General features: G+C 38.2%; 1 protein-coding gene across 40 annotated transcripts in view; it reads left to right on the top strand.

The window, feature by feature from the left end:
- The window catches only part of ppfia4 (PTPRF interacting protein alpha 4), a 205,733-nt gene that overhangs the window by 162,345 nt on the left and 19,780 nt on the right, over positions 1-23,608 (top strand). For 23 of the 40 annotated variants that reach the window (XR_012386629.1, XM_009305991.5, XM_021479530.3 and 20 more), the window contains 6 exons: positions 9,550-9,778; positions 12,068-12,103; positions 14,862-14,992; positions 19,770-19,888; positions 20,832-20,913; positions 23,525-23,606. Coding sequence is in view for 39 of the 40 variants with exons in the window: in XM_009305991.5 (XP_009304266.1) it covers positions 9,550-9,778; positions 12,068-12,103; positions 14,862-14,992; positions 19,770-19,888; positions 20,832-20,913; positions 23,525-23,606 (679 nt within the window). In the remaining variant the exon portion in view is untranslated. 40 annotated transcript variants of the gene reach the window in all.

Below are 23,608 nucleotides of genomic sequence, written 5' to 3' on the forward strand. Positions count from 1 at the left end.
CAGCGCTACCAAGCGCAGGCGCTGGCCGAGCTGCACGAGGGTGGGTCCAACCCAGTCTTATGAGCTTCGCACCGCCGACTAAGCTCTTCGGACTACTAAGTCCACTGCGTGTGCATTGGGGAGGACGATGTCCACACTAGTGATCCAGGAGCGCCTCCCCCAGCTGATATGCGCGAAGTCGACAAAGTCTGCTTTCTTGACTTTCCCATATCCCAAGCTGGCATGTTCGGCGACACCGTCTGTGAATTCACCCAGGAATTCGAGGCGGTGATAGAGCAGTCTGATGGTGATGTCTTATCGGCGGTCCGTAAGCCTGCTCCGCCTGCCATGCCATCCATACCTGCTCCTCGCCGAAGGCGCCTGCCTACGAGAGCTGCACCGCTCCCGCACACGCCTCTGGCAAAGCGAGCGCGTCGAGCACCTCGGAAGCAGGCAGCCCCCCCTGCCCAGAACGCCGCTAAGTCCGGCAACGGACTGCGAAGCGTCCCTGGGACAGGTTATCTGGAGAAGAGGGAACTTGCTCTTTCCCCACTAGAGGGCGGGGCCCAATTTCTAACGGCACTTTTTACTGCCATGAAAACATCATGAAAGAGCACTTTTCCACTTCCCCGGATGTGACAGCCCGAAATCTGCCAGTCTGGGACGCTTTGTTTCTAGCTTGCAGATTCGGTGCGTTTCGACAGTGGCTCACGAGCGCTGGTAGGACGGTCTCTTTTCTCCCACCCCTCAAGCCTCCCCTCCGGAGCTTGGGTGCGGAGTAAGAGCAAATCTCTCACCTCCAGCTCTTCCGTGGGACCCGCGTGCTTCCCGGATCAGCACACCCACTCCGCGCTGCCCCACTGCTGGTACGTCAGCGATTCTAGCGATGAGTCCATTAGCGAGAGCTCTGCCTGCCTGGTTAGCGCGGGCCAGCTCTTTGCGGTGGCTCATACACACAATCAGACTCGGCTATGCGATTCAGTTCGCGAAACGACCTCCCAAGTCACGGGTGTGTATTCACCAGGGTCAGCCCCCTGTCCGCCTCTGTCTTACGAAAGGAGATTGCTGTCCTCCTGGCGAAGGATGCAATGGAGCCGCTCCCTCCAGCCGAGATGGAGAGCGGGTTTTACAGCCCACACTTCATTGTGCCCAAAAGAGCGGTGGGTCACGGCCAATCCTAGATCTGCGCGTTTTGAACTGCTGTCTGCACAAGCTGACGTTCAGAATGCTCACGCAGAAGCACATCCTCCAGTGCGTTCGTCCTCTGGGTTGGTCTGCAGCATTAGACCTGATGGACGCGTATTTCCATGTCTCCACTCTTCCTTGCCACCGTCAGTTTCTGCGGTTTGCGTTTGAAGGTCGAGCTTGGCAATACAAGCCCTCCCCTTCGGGCTCTCTCTGTCTCCGCGGGTCCTCACCAAGCCCGCGGAGGGTGCTTTAGCACCCCTTCGGCTCGCGGGCATCTGCATACTCAATTTTCTTGACGACTGGCTGATTTTTGCCCACTCTCGGAGCAATTGATTATGCACAGAGACAAAGTGCTTGGCACTTCCACCTGTTGGGGTTTCAGGTCCACCGAGAAAAGAGCAAACTCGCCCCCGTGCAGAGGGTCTCTTCTCTCGGGCTGGAGCTGGACTCGGTCACCATGGCAGCGCGCCTCTCCGGAGAGCGCGCTCAGCTGATGCTGTACTGTCTGAGAGAGCTCGACAGTAAAATAGTGGTCCTACTGAAACTATTTCAGAGGCTCCTGGGGCATATGGCATCTGCAGCCGCTTCTAGCTGCTCGCATTACTCTATATGAAACCACATCAGCACTGGCTTCACGATCGAGTCCCCAGACACGCATGGCACGCGCGCGCACACCGAGTCTCTGTTACTGCGCTGTGTCGCCGCGCCCTCAGCCCTTGGAGCGACCCCTCATTCCTACAGGACTAAGTGCCTCTAGGACAGGCGTCCAGTCTTGTTGTCGTTTCAGCAGACGCTTCCAACACGGGCTGGGGCGCTGTGCGTTGCGGGCATGCGACTGCGGACCTGGAAAGGTACCCAGTTGCATTGGCATATCGCCTGGAACTGTTGGCAATGTTCCTCGCTCTCCACCGTTTTTTTCCGGTGCTAGAGTGGCAACACGTTCTGGTCAGGACAGACAGTACGGTGGCGGCGGCATATATCAACCGTATGGGGGGTATGCGCTCTCGCCGCATGTCTCAGCTCGCCCGCCGTCTGCTCCTCAGGAGTCATCCGCGGCTGTAATCGCTGCACGCCATTCATATTCAGGCAAGCTCAACCGTGCAGCCGATGCGCTCTCACGACAGCCTTACGTCCTGGAGAATGGAGACTCCACCCCGAGTCTGTTCAGCTGATATGGCCGCGATTCGGGGAAGCCCAGATCAATCTGTTGCTTCCCCCGAGATCGCTCATTGCCAGTTGTTCTTTTCCCTGACCGAGTGCTCTCGGCACGGATGCACTGGCTTACAGCTGGCCTCGGGGAATGCGCAAATACGCGTTTGCCCTAGTGAACCTGTTCGCGCAGTTACTGTGCAAGGTCAGGGAGGACGAGGAACAGGTTGCTGGTTGCGCCCCTCTGGCTTAACCGGACCTGGATGTCAGAGCTCTCCCTCCTCGCGATAGCCCTCCCCTGGCAGATCCCTTCAAGAGAGCACCTACTCTCTCAGGAACAGGGCACCATCTGGCACCCTCGCCGATCTTTGGAGGTCCTTAGACACGAAGAAGACTTAGGTAACCTCCGATTGCGGTGGCTATTACCGTCACTCGGGCTAGAGCCCCCTCCTCGAGCGTGCCTATGCCCTGAAGTGGAGTCTATTCACTGAATGGTGCGTCTCTCACAGAGAAGACCCCCGTAATTTGCCAGATCAGCGTTGTGCTTTCTTTACGCCGACAGAAGCTGGAGAGCAGGCTGTCGCCCTCCACACTCAAGGTTACGTGGCTGCCATCTCCGCTCTCATGACGCGGTGGCTGGCAGCACCGTGGGAACGCATAACCTCATCATCCGGTTCCTCAGGGGCGCTAGGCGAAATAATCCACCCCTCCCCCTCTCATGCCCTCTTAGGATCTCTCCCTCGTTACACGAGTCGCGTAAGATCCCTTCGATCCTCGACTCAGTATCTTTCTGTCCCTGAAGACAGCTCTGCTGGTGGCGTTGATATCGATTAGCGGGTCGGGGACCTGGAGGCATTTTTTTCGGTCAGTGACTTGTGCCTGTAATTGGGCTGGCTTTCTCTCACGTTCTGAGACCCTGCCCGCGATATGTGCCCAAGGTTCCTACCACTCCGTTTTAATACCAGGTAGTGAGCCTGCAAGCGCTGCCTCCGGAGGAGGCAGACCCAGCCCTTTCTTTATTGTTCAGTTCGCGTCTTGCGTATTATCCGGACCGCACTCAGAGTTTAGATCATCTGAGCAGCTCTTCGTCTGTTATGGCGGTCGGCAGCAGGGAAGTGCCGTATCGAAATTAAGTTTTCCCACTGGATTGTGGATGCCATTCTCTCGCTTATCAGAGCCGAGGTGAACCGCGTCCCCCGAGAGTGCACGCTCACTCCACTCGGAGCTTCGCATCCTCTCGGGCGCGCGCACGCGGCGCCTCTCTAACAGACATCTGTAGAGCTGCGGGCTGGGCGACACCCAACACATTTGCAAGGTTTTACAATCTGCGAGTGGAGCCGGTTTCCTCAAGGGTATAGGGTAACCCTTGGTGATTGAGGAAACAACTCGGTAGGGTGTTGAAACACGCTTGCTGCGCCATTCTCCCTAACACGAAGGTACGTGCGCCTTTTTATCTGTCAGTAAAGTTCCCCCTCTGGTGAGCCCTGCAGCTTCCTCCGTGGCCCCCAGCACTGACTCAGCGGAGGAGTCACCTGCTGGCCCACTACGTTGTAGGTCTGCCCGCTGGTCAGCCCGCATTTTGGGTATAGGTGCCTGCTATGCGTGATCCCCACTAGGTGATCCCATATGCTTATTCCGCCACGGTTAAGTCCCCCCCCCCGGGTGGACCCGTGTCTTCCCTCTTGCTAACCACTTTTTTTCTATGCGTACTCCCCCTTCTTAGGTCTAGTCCATGTGTAAATTCTGCAATCTATCCCCCCTTGGGTAACAGATGGCCTCCGCAGCGTCCTCCCTATTGGGATTGCACACTTCACAACGTACTGTCGTATTTTCCTAGAATTTTCTAGACGCTCACGACTTCGCAAAAATATATCTAAATCAGTAAAACTTCTGTTGTAGTAGGATAAATTAGGGCCAAAGACACGTTGGAGGACCGCACCTCCCATGATGTGGATGCGTCACGCTTGCTTGACTATCACCTCATCGGGGGTGTTGGTAAGGTGCAGTCATTATGGCTTTTTCAATAGTTCTCCCATGTGTGGATTTTCAAATCAAATACACTTTATAGCACTTCCGTTCCCCTCCTCGGGGAACGAAGGGTTACTTCTGTAAACTCGAACATTCTCTTATTACAAATTCGAGTAGGTGCTTTAAAGGCCACATAACCCGGATGTTGCTAAGACTTTTATTTCAGTATGTTGATCTGCTTCCAATTGAAACTGAATATTAAGTAGTGGCTTTCTGTTGTACGCAATTCTTTTATGTTAAATTTTTTATTGTTTGTTTACAAAAAAATTATAATAATAATAATATTAATAATTAAGGAGAAAGAAAAATAAAAACAAGAGTAATAAAAGTGGATAAATATTTACAATTAAACAGTATAAGATAATAGTTAAAAACAAACAAATATTAAATTACCATGAAATAAATAAACTAAAAAGGAAGGACAGTGCATCTATTAAATGGAAGGCAAGATGTTAAGAGAGTTAAAGTAAGTTATAAACATTGCCTCTTTCAAGAATTTAGTTTTTCAAGAGCATCTAACCTTTTCCAACTTGGTATCCTAAAGTCATTGGGAGGCATATTTGATTTTCAGTGAAGTAGAATATAAAGGCTAGCTAATAATGAAGTAAAGGCTAAAAAATATCAGGTTGTTTTGAATTGAACCCTAAAAATGGCTACATTAAGGGATGGGTCTATAATAACCTGCACACATAATTAATTTATATTAAACTAAGAGCCCTAAAGAAAGTTGTGACAACTCCATTGGCTTCATTCATTTATTCATTCTTTCATTTATTTTCTTTTCGGCTTAGTCCCTTTATTAATCAGGCGTCCCCACAGCGGAATGAACCGCCAACTTATCCAGCAATTGTTTCAGGCAGCGGACATCCATACAAACCCATTCACACACATACACTAAGGACACTTTAGCTTACCCAATTCACCTATACCACATGTTTTTGGACTTGTGGCGGAAACCCAAGCACCCGGAGGAAACCCACATGAACACGAGGTCCATTGGCTTCAATGAACCAATTTTTATTTTTTTTTCAACTGCAATGTTGGCTCATGAAGCCTCTCAAAAGTTCTTGGAATGTAGCACCTAGCAATTAGCAGCTAAGTTACAGTTGGAGATTAGTTTTCCACTTTTTAAAGATGCAAATGTTTTAAAATAGATTGTATTTGTTTTAACATGATTTGAATTAACTGCCAGCACTTTTTGTAACTATTTGAGTCTACACGAATCATGTGACGATCAAATGTTTTGGACATTCTCTTCTATGGCTCAGAGCAAACTAATGTAAGAGTGGCTTGGTTAATGTTATTGATATACAGTTGCTATAGAAGCCCTCTGGTTAACATCAACAGAAGGACCACCACTCCAAACGTGGAAGCAAATGGTCATATTTGATTGATTGAAGATTACCAAAACAAACTTTTTTTCAGTGTGTTAACCTGGTTGATGTGAACAATGTGAGCTAGCAAAATAAGCATTGTAAATTTTGATTTGATGTGGACTTTAAACACACTCTCAATTGAGCACAATCTTTAAAAGGATGGTCAGTTACAGCTAACTTTCTTCTCAAACTCACTGACTTTTTTATTTTTTTTTTCAATTTGTGAATGACTGCAAGCAGAGTAAAAGAGCTCAGCTGTGTCTCTGGCAGACCGCAGATATAACCAGAATGGTAACAGAAACTGTCAGATGGGCTGAAAACCTCAAACTAAATCCAAACAGTCTTCTGAAGCTTGTCCTGATAGGAGACTGTCTGGATCCCTTTTTGCAGCATAAAGCCTTGGCGGTTGAACATCTGTCACATATGACAAAATTTGTGAGCCTGTAAGTTGAATCTGCCCATCATGCTGATTGATTCCGAGTGGTGGATGAATATAAATGGCAGACAGAAGCAGAACTATCACCTGAAATGTGCAGAAGTGTGCAAGATAGCGATGACTCACGACTGGAGCTGTGGGTTTAGCTCATCTACACTCAGACTACACTTCCACTGCATGAATACTAACATATATCAAAAGTAGGAGAGGAAGTAGGAGGACTATTAGCAATGCATTTTAGTTTTTTTTTAGTTTTTTATAAATAACTATAGCCACACTTAAAAGTTTAAATACGTAGCAATTTATGGTTTCACCTTATAAACCTTTTAATGTATTGTAGGATGTAATATAGGACTAAAAATTGATGCATTATATTATTTTAACTTGTAACTATACACTGTATATATATATATATATATATATATATATATATATATATATATATATATATATATATATATATATATATATATATATATATATATATACAGTGAATATTTTTTCATTTTTTAAAATTATTACTGCATTTATATAGGTTATCAATACAATTATACAAATTAATTAATGTGATTATACAGATTATTTCATGTAATTATGCTTGAAATCTCTAAATATTCCATACATTTCACCAATGTTGTGTTGCATAATTAGCTTTTACTTGTGTAAAGCACTTTGGTCAACCGTGGTTGTTGAAAAGTGCTATATGAACAAAAGTTGATTGATAATAATAGTTGATTTAACATATATTTAAAACAGAAAAAAAAATGTTTAAAGAATGATTCAAAAAAGCGTAGGTACAAATAATAGCTGTTGTCATAAAACACTAAAGAATTTATTATGAGAATGGTCAGGCAAGCAATGGTCAACACAGGAACAAACAGATGTACGTATACGGGCAATCCTGAGTTGTGGTCAATAAACAGACGGATGGTCAGAAGGCAGGCAGCAGATAACTTAAATAAACAAAACAAAGCAAGGGTCAAACACCGAAAGCAAACGCGTTGTAATATCACAAAAAAAAAACAAAAACAAAAAACAAGAATCAGCAACTATGTCTGTGCTGCTTTCAAAGTCCATGCCATCTGTTCTGAACAGCTTCAGCTGTGTGTTATCAGCAGACAACCGTAACAGGTGTGAGTGTGTGGTGCATGACTGGATCTGTAGTCCATGTAACAGCAGATTTGTAGTTCTTTAGAGATCTGTGTTTTTACCAGTTATCTGCCAGAATTAGATCGCTGGTGATTGTGACAACTATAAATATAGGTTTACTGATTATATTTATAATATTATATATATAATATTACCCTGCAGCCCAAGACCGGTTACTCACTAAAGCTTAGCAGGACTGAGCCTGGTCAGTACCTTTATGGGAGACCACACGGAAAAACTAGGTTGCTGTTGGAAGTGGTGTTGGTGAGGCCAGCATGGGGCGCTCAGTCTGCATAAGTCCTAATGCCCCAGTATAGTGAAGGGGACACTATACTGTCAGTGGGCGCAGTCTTTCCAATGAGATGTTAAACCAAGGTCCTGACTCTCTGTGGTCATTAAAAATCCCATGGCACTTCTCCTAAAGAGTAGGAGTGTAACCCCGGTGTCTTGGCCAAATTTCCTGCATTGGGCCTTACAAATCATGGTCTCCCAATCACCCCCATCCACTGAATTGGCTCTAGCATCATCTTTCCACTCCACTTATAGCTGTTGTGTGGTGAGCACACTGGCTCCGTTGTCCTGTGGCTGCCATCGCATAATCCAAGTGGATGCTGCACACCGGTGGTTGTGTGAATAGACCCCATCATGATTGTGAAGTGCTTTGGGTGTATGGCCATACACGATAAATGCGCTATACATGTATATAGACATTACTTTTCATAATGTGTATGTACACAGTAATTGTGTAACATTCTTGATAAAACACTATATTAAATGTTCAATGTACAAGATATTGTTTAGCTGGTTATATTGTCAGGGGTTTGTTGTATTTTTTTTTTTTTTTTTTACAATTTTAGTATTTGCTGGCAACTGTAACTGGTGTGTTTTTGGTGTGTCTTTTTTGTTTTTGATGTTTTTCCCAGTTGATGATGTGCTGGTGGTACAAAAACAACAAAAAAAGATGTTTTTTTTTTTTGTTTTTTTTTTTGCAAAAAGTACAGCAGATGTGCCTACTGCTCTTCAGAGATACTTGAGTTTGGCTTTGTAGAGAAGTGTGTTCTGTAGAGCGTTTGTGCTGTCCAGGGATGTTTGTGTGTGTTTAATGTTGGAGTTGTTGGCGGCTCTTTCTCTCTCTCTCTCTTTCCCCTAGCGATTTTCTTGTAAAAAACTAAATTGAGCTGAGAAATGGACAGCATATAGTAGGGCTGGACGATTTGGCCTAAAATCTCGATTAATTGAACATTTTAATTCAATTACAATTAATGAATGATTATTTATTTATTACATGTTTAGGCACTCATAGTTCACTGGTAAATTATGAACAGTAAATTTGCTCACATATTACAAGTGAGGGATTTTTGAATGAAGGGTGCATGTCTTAATTTTCAAAAAAAATGCACCCGCTATCTACTATCTGTGATTATTTGTTAAGCATCTACAATGAACGACTGAAATTAAAACACACATTGTCTAAAATGTGGCTCTTCACACCGCCCACCCTCATCACCTCTACCAAACTGACCTATCACAAGGCTTGTGCTATGTTTCGCTGTGACATATAGTTATATAATAACTATAAATCATAATAAAACAAGTATAAATTAGCCTTAGCAGAGCAGGGTCACTTTACTCCACACACGGTAGGGAAAGTAATTGAAAAAATTGACCTGGAAAAGTTTTAATTACTTTTCGATTAATTGGGCAGTCCTAGCATATAGTGTTAGTTTTTTTAAAAACATGGTTAAATCAAGAACTAAAGTTTATTTTAATTATTAAAAATTAATAAATTAAATTAATATTTAAAAAAAAATTTAAAGAGTAGTTTTTGAGGAGTTGTTTGTTTACAAATGAATTGATCGAAATATTATAATGTTTGGTAACACTTTACAATAAGGTTGTATTAGTTAATGTTACTTACTGCATTTACTGACATGAACAATACATTTATTACAGTGTTTGTTCATGTTAGGAAATAAAAATACAGTTGTCCGTTGTTATTTCTTGCTAACCCACAGTGCATTCACTAATGTTAACAAGCATACGCTTGTATTTTAATAATGCACTAGTAAATATTGGACTATGATTAATAAACGCTTTACAAGTATTGTTTTTGTTTTATGTAATAAATACATAAACTAATGAAACGTTATAGTAAACTTTGACTGTTTGTCTTAATTATTGGATTTGAATAATTTTTGTAAATAAAGTGCTCGTAAAAATCATATCTCTCTGCTTCTGTTTCAGGATGATCCAGGTGGAGAGGGAATCCGCAGAGCTCCGGGCGGATGAGATTGAGAGTCGAGTGAACAGCGGCAGCATGGACGGCCTGAATGTGACACTGCGGCCGCGCTCCTCTATCCCTACATCCGTTACTGCGCTCTCGCTCGCCAGTTCATCACCTCCTGTCAGCGGCCGATCCACACCCAAACTGACGTCCGGATCCACCGCCCATGAGTTGGGCATCATGACCTTGGTGATCTTTTACAGAGCTTTGATTTCCTATTAACCTTCACTCAAAAATTACTGAAGCTGCTTATTCAAACTACTTATTTAAAATGAGTTGAAACAACACAATTCTTAGGGTTTTTTTGGGGACAACTTAAGTTTTTATGTTCAAACCACTTAATTTGTCAAAATGATTATGTTTTGCAACAAAATTAAAGAATTGTGTGGAACCCAGCATTTTTCACAGTGTTCTTAAATGGATTTTGCACCCAAAAATGAACATTTATTCCCTTCAATCAGCCTCAACTGGTTTTAAACCTGTTTGAAATTTTTTTCTGTTGAAGAGAAAAATAAGATATTTTTTAAGAATACAGTGGTCCTTTGTTATTCGCGGGAGTTACTTTGTAAAAATAACCCACAATAGGCGAAATCCATGAAGTAGTCAGCTTTATTTCTTTACAAATAGATGTTAAAATGCTGTAAAATGGTACACACTTGATACACTTTTCTCAGACGAGCATTAACATTTTCGTACTTTTCTCTCTTGTTTAAACGCTCTCAAAGTTCAAACTTTCATAGAAAAATAAGTCCAGTAGAATGAAACTACAAGATCAAAACCTGTTGTCAGGTGCAAACATTTATCGCTGTCAGCTTTTGTGTGAATAATGTTGGCATCCAGCATAATGTTCTTTTTCCTGCAGTCACTGATTCACAAAACTAAAGCAGACTCCATCCTTTAGGGGATCGCACACCGCATGCGCTGCGCACATGACAGTTAAAAGTAACACACACGGAACACACACATTCGCATGTTATTTAAAATGAAATTATTCAGATGGCGCTCTGTGGCATAGTGGAAATACGAACAGTGTCTACAGTGCCCGCGCTATTGTTGTGTATTGGAAGTAACGCCTCAATGGAGCCGCCATTTTAGTACAGGATAGCACTCCTTTGAAATGAATGTGAGACCGACGTGCAGTGGATGACTGTGGCCATCCAGAGCTAGAGATACACACATATATAGATATATCTATGATCGAGAGTTTTCCCGGTGGTCAGTATGCAATCACTTTTTATATAATGAAAATGATAATTTTACATCACTTTTCTACATTGATGGATAAGTGACTGCACGGGCATTGCATGTGTGTGTGTGCACAGAGATGTATTATTCTCCTTACCTGGTAAATTTGATCTAATCTGTGCCCTGAAACACATCCCCTCTCCTGCTTTCGCTTTTGATTCTTAAAGAGGGAGCAATTCGTTTGTGAATGAATCTCCGTTATGTACAACTCTTTCACTTAGCCGACAATAATACAAGTTTCTGGCACTGCAGCATCTTGTTGTCATATTTCATTTACGTTGTTTGCTTATTTTATTTAACAATACTAGCATAAGCCCAGTATTTAGTGCAAGTTGGTGCTGCTTTGTCTATGGTCAGTGCAGTAAGAGACTGTATTATCATCAATACTTGAGCACAAAAGTTCATAAGATACAAAATTGCAAAAAAACGTAATCTTATATGAAATGTTCTGCCTTTATGCTTTTTTTTTTTTTTTTTTTTGCTACACCTGTACGCTGCGCTAAAGTCTAGCATCTTCTGATTAGCTTTAGTTATGACTGAGTGCGATTGAATGACATTTGTACTGGGAGCACTGTACAGATGTGGCGGCGGTATTGATGCTTGCTCAGGGTCCATATGCAATATCTTGTGGATATATCTATGACATAAACCTATGCTTACAATTTTAAAAAGCATAGCACTGTGTGCCGCAGCACATCTGGTGTGCGACCCCCTTTACGATGGTCTTGCTGCACACAGTTACAACCCTTTTTGCATCCTTGTTAGAACTCACACTGCTAGCGATCAGAAATTTATGTTAGTAATGCTGAACGCATTCTGTGTGGTACATGAGACACAGAGGAGATTGATTGACAATGGTCTACAGCCAATCAGGATGCAGAACACAATCGGCTTTAAAAAAGCATGTCAAATTTAACTAAAAAAATCAGAAGCTGTGAAAGGTGAACCGCCTTATAGAGAGGGACTACTGTAATGGAAACCGGTAGCCATCGAATTCCATAGTAGGAAACAAAATGGTATGGAAGTCAGTTGCTACCAGCTTTTAGCTCGTATCAAAATATCTTTTAGAAATAAAATCAGATTTGGAACAAGTGAAGGTTGAATAAATGATGACAGAATTCATTTTTTTGGGTGAACTATCCTTTTTAAATCTCCTTTTTCTAACACTGACAACACATAATCATCTGTCACCCTGCATTTTTCCCTGTCTTTTTCTTCCTGCTAACCCTTCAGCCTAGTGATTTAAGGAAACACCGCAGGAGAGTGGCTGTAAGTGTGGCTTCATCTCTAAATGTCTTCACTGAACAACGGTTTATTTGTACTATTTGACCTTACGACAGATACATGAGTGACAGGCCAGACAGCCAATTACATTGCTGCATGTTGAGGTCTTGCTCCTGCTCCTGTTTTTGTCCATTGAGGTTTAAAGGTTCTCAAGCTTTACTGACCTGCACACATTTAAACATCCATTTTATTTTAGCCGTGGAAGAAAAGTTGTTGGTATGAAACATATAATTCCAATTACAGAGTGGCTATTTAATAAAGTTTGATCAGCATAAATGAGTACACAGATCTCTGTTTGAAACTATTGTTTTCTACAGGATGCTTTACGACAGTGTTTCTCAACCACGTTTCTGGAGGACCACCAACACTGCATGTTTTGATGTCTCCTTTGTCTGTCACAACCATTACAAACCTTTTAATCTGTGCTGATTAGCTGATGATCTGAATCAGGTGTGTTTGGTTAAGGGCTGTTTCTCAATTCCAAGAACGCAGAGAACAGACTTGAGTTCTCGTGAAGAGCAGTCTTGCCAGGTCACCTCGGAAGAATGAACTCGGGAGACCTCAAGAACATGTGTCCTGTGACAAATGAGATGCTGCGTTCTTTCTGATGGTCACATGACCTTCACATATTTTTTACGGAAAAGTATTTAAACATTACAGCATTCATACATCTATTTATTTTTTTAACCCTTTTAAATATACACATAACATGCACAAAAACCACACATATATACTTTGCACATACAAAATAAAACAGATTTTAATATGAATTAACAGCAAATAAACACCCTTAATGTGTTTATGACTTCATTAAGATTTTTGATAATGTAACTTTCAGTTTCTCATTTAGGTAAACTCCTCAGATAAACAGGTTATATCTCTGAACTTTAATTATAAATCTGTATAAAATGCTACTCCTCACTTCTTTATTCAGTTGCAATGACTTCTAGGACTTCTCAAGCGAGTTTATACTCGAGTCTGCATCCATGCATCATCGATATCAAGAACACATCTGGGAACTTTGACGCGTGCTCCATGCTTGTGGTCTTGAGTTTTTGGAACTGAACACGAAGACGCAAGAACGCTGAAAAACGCATCTTGAGACACATTATTACATTAACGCAAAATGTGCAGAGCTGGTGGTCCTTTAGGAACGTGATTGAGAAATACTGCTTTACAATAATATATGTGTGCAAATGCATTAGGTAAGTCAGTACCGAAGACAATTTTGCAGCTAATCTTGGACAAACTTAAGATTCATGTCCAAACATTAGAACACCCAAATAAATATGTTGGAGAAAAATATTGAATACAATTTTAAAAAAACAAGAGAAACATAAAATTTTTTTTGCAATAATTAATTTGAATTTAAATGTATTACCTTTCTACTCCTAAAGAGGTTAGGTGACCAAACTCTCAAATTATTGGCTATATTCACTGTGAAATTAATAAAAACATTGCTTTTTTAAAAGAGGCCGTACACATTTATGCTGAGCACTCTATGTTTTGTTCCTCAAAGTTGTCTTTGAAGTGTTTTTTATTTTAAAGTTTTTAGGGGCTTGCGATTTCTGTGCTGTAGTTTTAATTTCGTTGATGAAAAAATTTTGTTAGAATTTTCGTGATGAACAGGTTTCTATTCACGAAAACTAAATATTCTAATGAAACTGCCTTAAAGTGAAGCGCAATTTTATTTTTCATGTACATTTTCACTTTAGAATTCCTCCATGTGAGCTATCAAAGCCAAGATAACAAATTATTATTTGCCAGTCATATGTCATTACTCTACTTATTGACTGCTATACAGCTGGGCACCATGTACTGCAACACCAACAGTAAAGCTTGGTAAAGACTGACATTGCAGAGTGGACTTAAACTATTTTAATCCCTTTCAAAGATTTAATGACATGAAACTAGTAGTTAGTGGTAGTAGCTAGTAGTTTACCACGGTAAAATAAAGGGTTTACTAAATAATTGCAAAATCCTGCATTTTCAGTAGTCGAAACATAATTTTACATATTACTAATTGTTGGTCTTCAATGCAAAAGATTTTAGTGACACTGTGTTATTTAAAAGTTAGAATATTTTGTATAAATAAATGTATATAATATTTTAATTAAATTCTGGTTAAATTAAATCTAGAGTAGAATTAGTCAAGTAAAATTGTTATGAAATTTAGTTGATTAAAACTAGACTAAAACTAAAATTGGATTTTTCTCAAAAGACTGAGACTGAAACTGAATAAAAATTTGCTGTCAAATTTAACATCGCTGTGCAGTGGAAATGCAGATGTAATCACCAAATCCAGGGTGTCCGTGGGGTCTTAAAAAGTCTTAAATCTCAAAAGCTAAAATTTCATTCACAATGGTCTTCTCTCAAACTCTCAAATTTAACTGGCAGAAACCCTGTAAATCGTGTCATATAATGAAATTAGTTGTATACATTATATATGCTGTTTCATTTGGTGTTAATTAATCATTCTGAGTATATCACAACGTCATAATTCTTTACATCAGTAAGCAATCTAATTTGTACTGTCTTTTTTAACACTGATAGAAAACCCACCCTTGAAAATTAGTGAACATGCTGTCGTAAGGTCATTAATTTATGTGAGGATGAAACTTAATATTGGTGTTTGTGTGTGTATTTATTTATTAGATGTACTGTGTGTTCAGTGTGCAGTACTGTAGGTATGTGCTGTCATTAGCTCGCTATCATGTTTATTTTGTTGGTGTTTTTGTCCCAGTCCCCTGTGGAGGCCCGTGAGGACAAGGCCACCATCAAGTGTGAGACATCGCCCCCGTCGTCGCCCCGCAGTCTCCGAATAGACCAAATGAACTTCGCTCAGCTCACAGGAAGCCTTGAGGACGGCAGAGGGTAAACACACACACACACACCATCACATTTCAGGTGCTAATAGACCAGACATCATTTACCCAGCAGGCACACAAAACTAGTTCATTACTGTCAGCTTGACTTGGATCACGTCACGTCAAACCTAATTTGTCCTGTAAAACAGCTCAATGTGCGTCTAGCATGTGCTTTTTGTGCTAATTGATTTTTAAATATCAATTTAAAGCTGTGAATTATTGTATTATAATGTGTAGCAACTGTAAAAATTTGAAAAAGTGAACATGATAAATATATGGAAATAATAGGTAAAAATAATTCCAGTTTTTTATACAAAACACGCACACACACACACAAATCATTCATTACTTAATTATATAAAATCTGTTTGTAAAAAAAAAAGCTACAGTTGAAGTCAGAATTATTAGCCCTCTGAATTACTTTTTCTTTTTTAAATATTCCCCGAATGATGTTTAACAGAGCAAGCAAAATTACACAGTCTCACAGTATAATATTTTTTCTTCTGGAGAAAGTTTTATTTGTTTTATTTCGGCTAAAATGAAAGCAGTTTTTTATTTTTTTTTAAATATTTTAAGGACAAAATTATTAGCCCCTTTAGGTTATATATATTTTTTCGATAGTCTCCAGAACAAACAATAAATTAAATAAATAAATATTACAATAAATTGCCTATTTACCCTAACCTGCCTAGTTATCTTAATTAACCTAGTTAAGCCTTTAAAGGTCACTTTAAGCTGTATAAAAGTGTCTTGAAAAATATCTAGTCAAATGTACTGTCATCATGGCAAAGATCAAATAAATCAGTTATTAGAGATGAGTTATTAAAACTATTATGTTTAGAAATTTTTATCATTGGTCAACACAAATTGGGAAAAAAATAAACAGGGGGGCTGATAATTCAGGAGGGCTAATAATTCTTTATTAGTATATAACTGTATATATAATTTAAATTCCTCAGTCAATATAGGTGATATTCTCAAAATCCTCAAAACAGGGCTTGACAGTAACACCTGCCAACACCCAGTAGATTTCACCTTTGGCGGGTTAGACAGACGCTCCCACTAGCCACTTTGGCAGCTTGAAAATAATTTTTAAATTGTAGTTTCATTAAAAGCAGGATTCAACAATAAGCACAAGCAAAATAAAGCAGATGAATACCGAATGAGAGGATAATCACTTACGAGCACAGGTGATGTGATGTGCGCAACTGTTTAAAAAGCATGTGCGCTCACATTTTCTTGTGTGAAACAACCATGCGTGGAAACACAACTGGTCCGTTCTGTTCTCTTTGAAATAGACAAAAAGCAATGATCGTGCACCCACAGTCCTGCTGCTTTCAAGAGCTCCAAATGTTTTTAAAATTGTCCTTTTGTAAGCAGGAGCAGTTGCCACTTTCACTTTAACCATTCTTTGAACCTATTACTAATATTAACTGTGCACAGGATCATCCTTTCAGTACCACAAGTTTCACACGTTTCACGTTTTTTTTTTTTTTTTTGCTTTGTTATTTTTGTTAATATGGTTTATTTATCATTTTTACTATAACATTGCTTTAATATGAGATTAACTCCCCATTGATGTATAGCTTACTGTACAAGATTTAAGTGACCTTTAGCTAGGACAGATTACTGTGCAGAGTTTTAGATACATAGCAATAATTCTTATTTTAAAATGTCAATTATTATTATTATTATTATTATTATTATTATTAAAAAAGTTTATGTATACAGCTATATTTAGCTTGTTTTGACACATTATTTACATTTTTATTTATTTTATTTTATTTATTTTTGGTGTGGTCAGAGATAAATTTGGTAAATCCTTAGTGTTGAGCCCCCTGAAAAGTCATGTGAAATAAACTAACTGCAATGCAACACTACGAAACCATAACCCATTTTCTCATTCACATTAAGCAAGTTCATACACAAAAAAAAAAGAAAAAGAAAGTGAAATTAATGAGGACGCTTGTGGACAGAAAACAAAGTCTAAATCAAGTCATTTTAGCGAGTCAAAGTCAAATTTATGCATATAAAATATATTTTCCCAACAACAGAATTGTGCCTAGCAAAAACGGCGAGTGGCTAGTAATGTTGGAAAATTACCAGCCACAGTGGCTGGTTATCAAAAAAGTTAATATCAAGCCCTGAATATATATATATATATATATATATATATATATATATATATATATATATATATATATATATATATATATATATATATATATATATATATATATATATATATATATATATTGCACTGTACACAATTTCACATTTAAATACACAATAAATAAATCACAGTGTACTTTCCTATCTAACATGTATTCCTCATGTTTGGCCATCAGCGATGCAGTGTTTTTAATTATGTTCTTCCAGATGTTTCCTCTAGTGGACTGTTTGAGGTTTTCCCTGTATATTGTGTTTTTACACGGACAGTTTTAATGAACTACCATGGGCATTGACAAACCAAATCATGCTTTTGTAGTCTGGTTAATTGAATTTAAATAAGCTGTCCTGCCTTTTCAAACTAATGCACATTGATTTGGATCAAAGTGAGAAATCAAACCCGATTTGTTCTTCTTTTAGTTTCTCTCTTTTCGCTATTCCCACATCCCTGTTAAACTGCGTCTCGGAGCAGTTCATCTTTATTTAGGATTTAATGCTTCACACAGATTCACGGTGATGTTGGGGAGGAGAGATTTCATTACAGCTCAATTGGCTTCGATAGATCTGAATGAGAAGGCAGGGATAAAAAAGGCATTTCTCAGCGAGGCTGGTGACCAGAAACCATCAGTCAATGTAAAAGCAGTTTTCGCATATAACACTTTTTGATTTCCGCTTGCAAAAGAGTTTTCTTATATTTGCATAATTCAGATTGACAACTTTAATAGCTATTTAATGCCTTAATTTTTTTTAAATTAGTGACATTAATAATTTTAAGTGATGTAAATAAGTGATACAATTAATTAGTTATACATTTAAGAAGTTACCAAGTAATACATATATTACAGTTGTGAAATTTTTCCATTACTGTTCCTCCTGAAATGCAGTATCCAGCTATATCAGCTGATGGATTAGTCAAGCTAAATATTAAAGAAACGTGTAGTAAAAATGAATGACTTCTCTGCAAATTTGTGTTTTTGTGGATCCTTAAAAAACGTTTTAAAATTATGATTGTTTATTATGATTAATCAGAAAAAAATGTCTGATAAAGTAATAGTGAGCACTGTACTGTATATTTAATCATATATTTTTTGTTTAATATAATCTTGATTTGAATTTAAAAATGATGCAGATACTCTGAAAGTCCTTAACCTTATTTTTTTTGGGCTGGATTATATATATGAGCAATATCACAAGAGTAGCATTGCGATATGTCAGTATATCAGCACAATATATTGAGGCAGCAGGCCGAGTGCCTTAGTGTCCCACTAGTGACAATATACAGCCACATCGCACTGCTTTGAGTGTGATACTGCATTTATACAACAGTTCGAACTCATAATCTTGTATATAAAAAGAAAATTAAAGTCTAAATTAGAGTCTAAAAAACCCTTTAGTAAGAGAAACTACTTTCTTCCACATCTGCAACTGACCGTCAGAAAAGCAGAAACCATTGCTACTTCTCAAACGTCACTTTAGAACTAGTATTTGAATGATTCTTCTGCATAATGTGTAAATTGATGACAAAACAGGTGATTTTGCTCACATTTTAAGTTTTTTTTTCTAGTATTTCTCTGTTGCAATCGGGATATCACAGTATTTAACCCAGAAAAAGCCAAAGCAAACAAACACTACCACACTGCTATCATATAAAAACAGCAATACAAAATATAAAAGAGAGACATCGACTTAGAATGTCACTTACCTGTTCTGTAATGATTTGTTTAGCTGTAGTTTAAAACAAATGCTGAAAAAATCTTGCGTTTCTCCCATAAGGACTTATAATGCTGTTTCTGTCACCGTCTTGTGGGAAAATGTCTACTGTCTTTGCCCTGCTCAGTATAGCAAGCTGGCCGCCAACACCCGGAATCTCCAAAATTCTGACTATTTAAAATAGGCACTATTCTTTAAAATAAACTGCATAGTTGCAATCTAAACAACTACCTCAAAAAGCCTCAAAGGAAAATGATCTTGTCCAACAGCTGTATTAATTGTCAAACTGTAGTCCTCTGCTTAACACTCATGTGGGCCGAGTAATACCCAATGTTGAAGAGGCTGTACGAGTGCTGATATTACTTTATTGCCCAAATTGAATTGAATTTGCTATTTTATTTAGCAATTTAATTTATTTATTAATTTTTAATTTTTTTGTTATTATTTGAATCATTTTTATAACTGTAAAGCCTGTAAATCATTTCCAAGAACATATGTTTAATCCCCATTGACATTACCATTGTTGAACATGACAACAATACATTTTTGAAAAATAAAAATTTCCAGTTTCAGTGCTTTTTCAGACAAATGCATATATCTGCATTTACATACTGTCAGAGGGTAGTCAAAAACCAGACACAGCAAATACATTTCATGCAGTTTGTTTTAAAATGGACTTGTTCACATAATAAAGCATTTAAAGAGCATCTTCATGACAATGAATTAGAAACTGACACAATCAATCAATCAATCAATCAATCAATCAATCAATCAATCAATCAACCAACACTAACAATCAACTCAAACAATTAAGTTTTAATTGACCCACCATATCACACAAGGGCCAGTATGCTGCAGGTCTTTTTTCCCACATTCTCCTGTTTTTTTTTTTTATTTCTGCTTAGGGGAAACAAAAAGAAGGGCATCAAGTCCTCCATCGGCCGTCTTTTTGGCAAGAAGGAGAAAGCGCGTTTAGATCAACCTCTAAGCAAAGACGGCCAGATGACACCACCTGTCATTCAAGGTAACGTCAAACTAACACACACCACACATTATATGAAGCAAATGTCTGCTTTTGAGCTTTAAAAAAAGTGTTAAGTGTGTCAGTTCATTCAGTCTAATGTATAGAAAGAATTCAGAACATTTATTGTATCTCATTTATCACTCTTTAACAATTTGTGTTTTATTTGATTGAGATCAAGATTAATTATCTAGCTCTTTTCACAATAGTTGTCATTTCAAACCAACTGTACAATAGATTCATGTTATCACATTACACATTTGTATCTGTAGATTTCAACAACAAAGCATACTTTAAGGGTTTAAGCTTTTTTCTGCTGCACTGAAAAAAAAAATCTTCACATAAATTTCCACTTCAGCAGTACTTACATACACCAAAGTTGTTTTTATCTGTATCCTGATGGTTTTAAAGGGGACCTGTTATGCAAAAATCACTTTTGCAAGGGGTTTAAACACAGTTGTGTGGTAAGAGTGTGTAATCATATATACAGCCTCTAATAGTCAAAATTAATTAATTATATTTTTTTATAATCTCACTTCATAAAAACAGTCTGCAGAAATACTTTGATTGACATTCTGCCTTTGTACATGTTATCAGAGGGAGATTTTATTCGAATTGTATTATTATAGGTGCATTTTATTCTACACATTTTAGTTCTGCATGTTTTGAATTTAAGAATTATTTAAAAAAAAAAGATCTAATCTGAGTACGCATTTTTGTGCTGAAAATGTATGCAAATTAGCATATATTTATTTAAATAATACATAATTTGCATAATTCAACATTCCAATTAATAAAAACCCTAATGTACCATAAATTAGAATTACATTAGAAAACTTTCTAATGTAATCTGTCAACTGGGGAAGTACTGTGCTATTAGTATTTTTTTCCTGCGTTGTAATGTCTTAAAGAACTAACATATATATAATATGCTGTGACCCTTCAGATTTCGAGATGAGTATTGGTGATACGATGACCTTGAGTAAACTGGGCACACAGGCAGAGCGAGATCGCAGGATGAAGAAAAAGTGGGTTTTCACTTCAGCAGCTCTTTTAACCTGACACTCATCACATCACCCTGAGACACACACTAATCCCACATAATCCTTATTACCTAATTACACTGCTCAATTAAAGCAAATGACCAATCAATTGCATGGCAAAGTGCCATTTCCTGCAGATAAACAGGTTACAAATAATGCTTAATAGCAGGCTAATAACAGGGCCTGGTTTAAGTGAGTCTGTCCTCATCTGCACATCTTATCTCTGTCTCCTGACCATTAGCCTGACTGAAAAAATAGGTTTGTTAATTAGCACCTGCCATGTGGATGTGTGTGTGTGTTTTTTGGCACTGTGCTAAGAACAAAATGTGCCTCTTTTTTCGGGTGTTAAACAAGGAAGACCATTAAATTGCCTTTGCAGTTATATATAGAGTTGAAGTCAGAATTATTAAACCTCCTGAATTATTAGCCCTTCTGTATATATTTTTCCCCCAATTCCCCCAAATGTTTTTTTCAGCACATTTCTTAACATAATAGTTTTGATAATTAATTTCTAATAACTGATTTATTTTATCTTTGCCAGAATGACAGTACATAATAGTAAGCTAGATATTTTTCAAGATAGTACTGTTCAGCTTAAAATACTCGGCAAAAAAATAAATAAATTGCTTAAGGGGGCTAATAATAGTGACCTTAAAATGGATCTAAAAAAAAATTAAACTGCTTTCATTTTAGCCAAAATAAAACAAATAAGACTCCTCCTAGAAGAAAAAAATGAATATATGAATTACTGTAAAAAAATCCTTTCTCTGACAAACTTAATTTGGGAAATATTTGAAATAGAAAACAAATTCACAGGGCGGTGAAAATTTTTGACTTCAACTGTATATATATATAAATATTTAAGTAAAATAAAAATAGTTCTTTAATTTATTATTAATTTATTTTTTGTTTATGAATAATACAACACAAATAGTAATAATTCAATTAGTGCAAAATTAGTATTATAAAATTAATACATTAATAATGAAAATATTATTATTAATATAAATCATATATAGTGTATATCATTAATGTATACAATTTACACTCACTGGCCACTTTATTAGGTACAACTTACTAGATTCGGGTTGGATGCCCCTTTTGTCTTCAGAACTGCTTTAATCCTTTGTGGCATAGATTCAACAAGGTACTGAAAATATTCCTTAGAGATTTTGGTCCATTTTGACATGATAGCATCACGCAGTTGCTGCAGAATTGTTGGTTGCACATCCATGATGTAAATCTCTCGTTCCACCACATCCCAAAGGTGCTCTACTGGATTAAGATCTAGTGACTGTGGAGGCCATTTAAGTACTTTGTCAAAATAGTAAAAACAGTCTGAGATAATTGGCGCTTTATGACATTGTGCGTTATCCTGCTGGAAGTAGCCATCAGAAGATGAGTACACTGTGGTCATAAAGGGATGGAAATGGTCAGCAACAATACTCAGGTAGGCTGTGACATTTACACGATGCTCAGTTGGTAGTAATGAGCCCATAGTGTGCCAAGAAAATATCTCCCACACCATTTCACCATCATCACCAGCCTGAACCGATGATAAAAAGCAGGATGCATCCATGCTATAATGTTGTTAATGCTAAACTTTGACACGACCATCCGAATGTCGCAGCAGAAATTGAGACTCATTAGACCAATACTTTTTTAATCTATTGTTCAATTTTGGTGAGCCTTTGCGAATTGTAGCCTCAGTTTCCTGTTTTTTTATAGCTAGTGTGGTCTTCTGCTGCTGTAGCCTATCCACCTCTCAATGTTCAAGGTTGGATGTGTTGTGCGTTCAGAGATGCTTTTTATACCTCAGTTGTAATGAGTAGTGATTTGAGTTAATGTTGCCTTTCTATCAGCTCGAACCAGTCTGGCCATCTCCTCTGACCTCTAGCAACAACAAGGCATTTGCGCATACAGAACTGACGCTCACTGGATATTTTCTCTTTTTTGGACCATTCTCTGTAAACCCTAGAGATGGTTGTATATGAAAATCCCAGTAGATGATCAAATGCATTGAGTTGCTGCCATGTGATTGGCTGATTAGAAATTTGCATTAACGCGCAGTTGGACAGGTTAGGATATTTATTCATTGGAACAAACCCCTTGAGATGTACTATTTCATTTTCAAGGGGATCCCACAATTAATCACAATCACATAATAACACCAGAAGACAAAACAAAACATAACTTACACAACATTTAAAAAACAACATAAAGAAAGAAAGAAAGAAAGAAAGAAAGAAAGAAAGAAAGAAAGAAAGAAAGCTGTACCTAATTAAGTGGCCAGTGAGTGTATAATTAATTATAATATTAGAAATATAATCATCTTTATAACAATTTTTTAGAAAAAAAGATTTAATACAAATATTTGTAACTAAGTATTATACAATTATTTGTTTTCTATTTTTCATTTATTTTTTTATTTTATTAATTAATTTAAATCTATATTATTATTAATCTATATATTGAATTTTTCTCAGACGCCCTCTCTCTCAAGATTAAAAAGGATTTCTGCGTTAAATCCCAGTCCACAGTATCTGCTTCAGATGTTCAGACTGACGTGTTTCTGACCTTTCTGTGTCTCCGTCAGGCATGAGCTGCTGGAGGACGCCAGAAGGAAAGGTCTACCCTTCGCTCAGTGGGACGGCCCGACTGTGGTCTCCTGGCTCGAGGT

The sequence above is a fragment of the Danio rerio genome, chromosome 11, assembly GCF_049306965.1.
Source record: "Danio rerio strain Tuebingen ecotype United States chromosome 11, GRCz12tu, whole genome shotgun sequence".
NCBI classification, from domain to species: domain Eukaryota; kingdom Metazoa; phylum Chordata; class Actinopteri; order Cypriniformes; family Danionidae; genus Danio; species Danio rerio.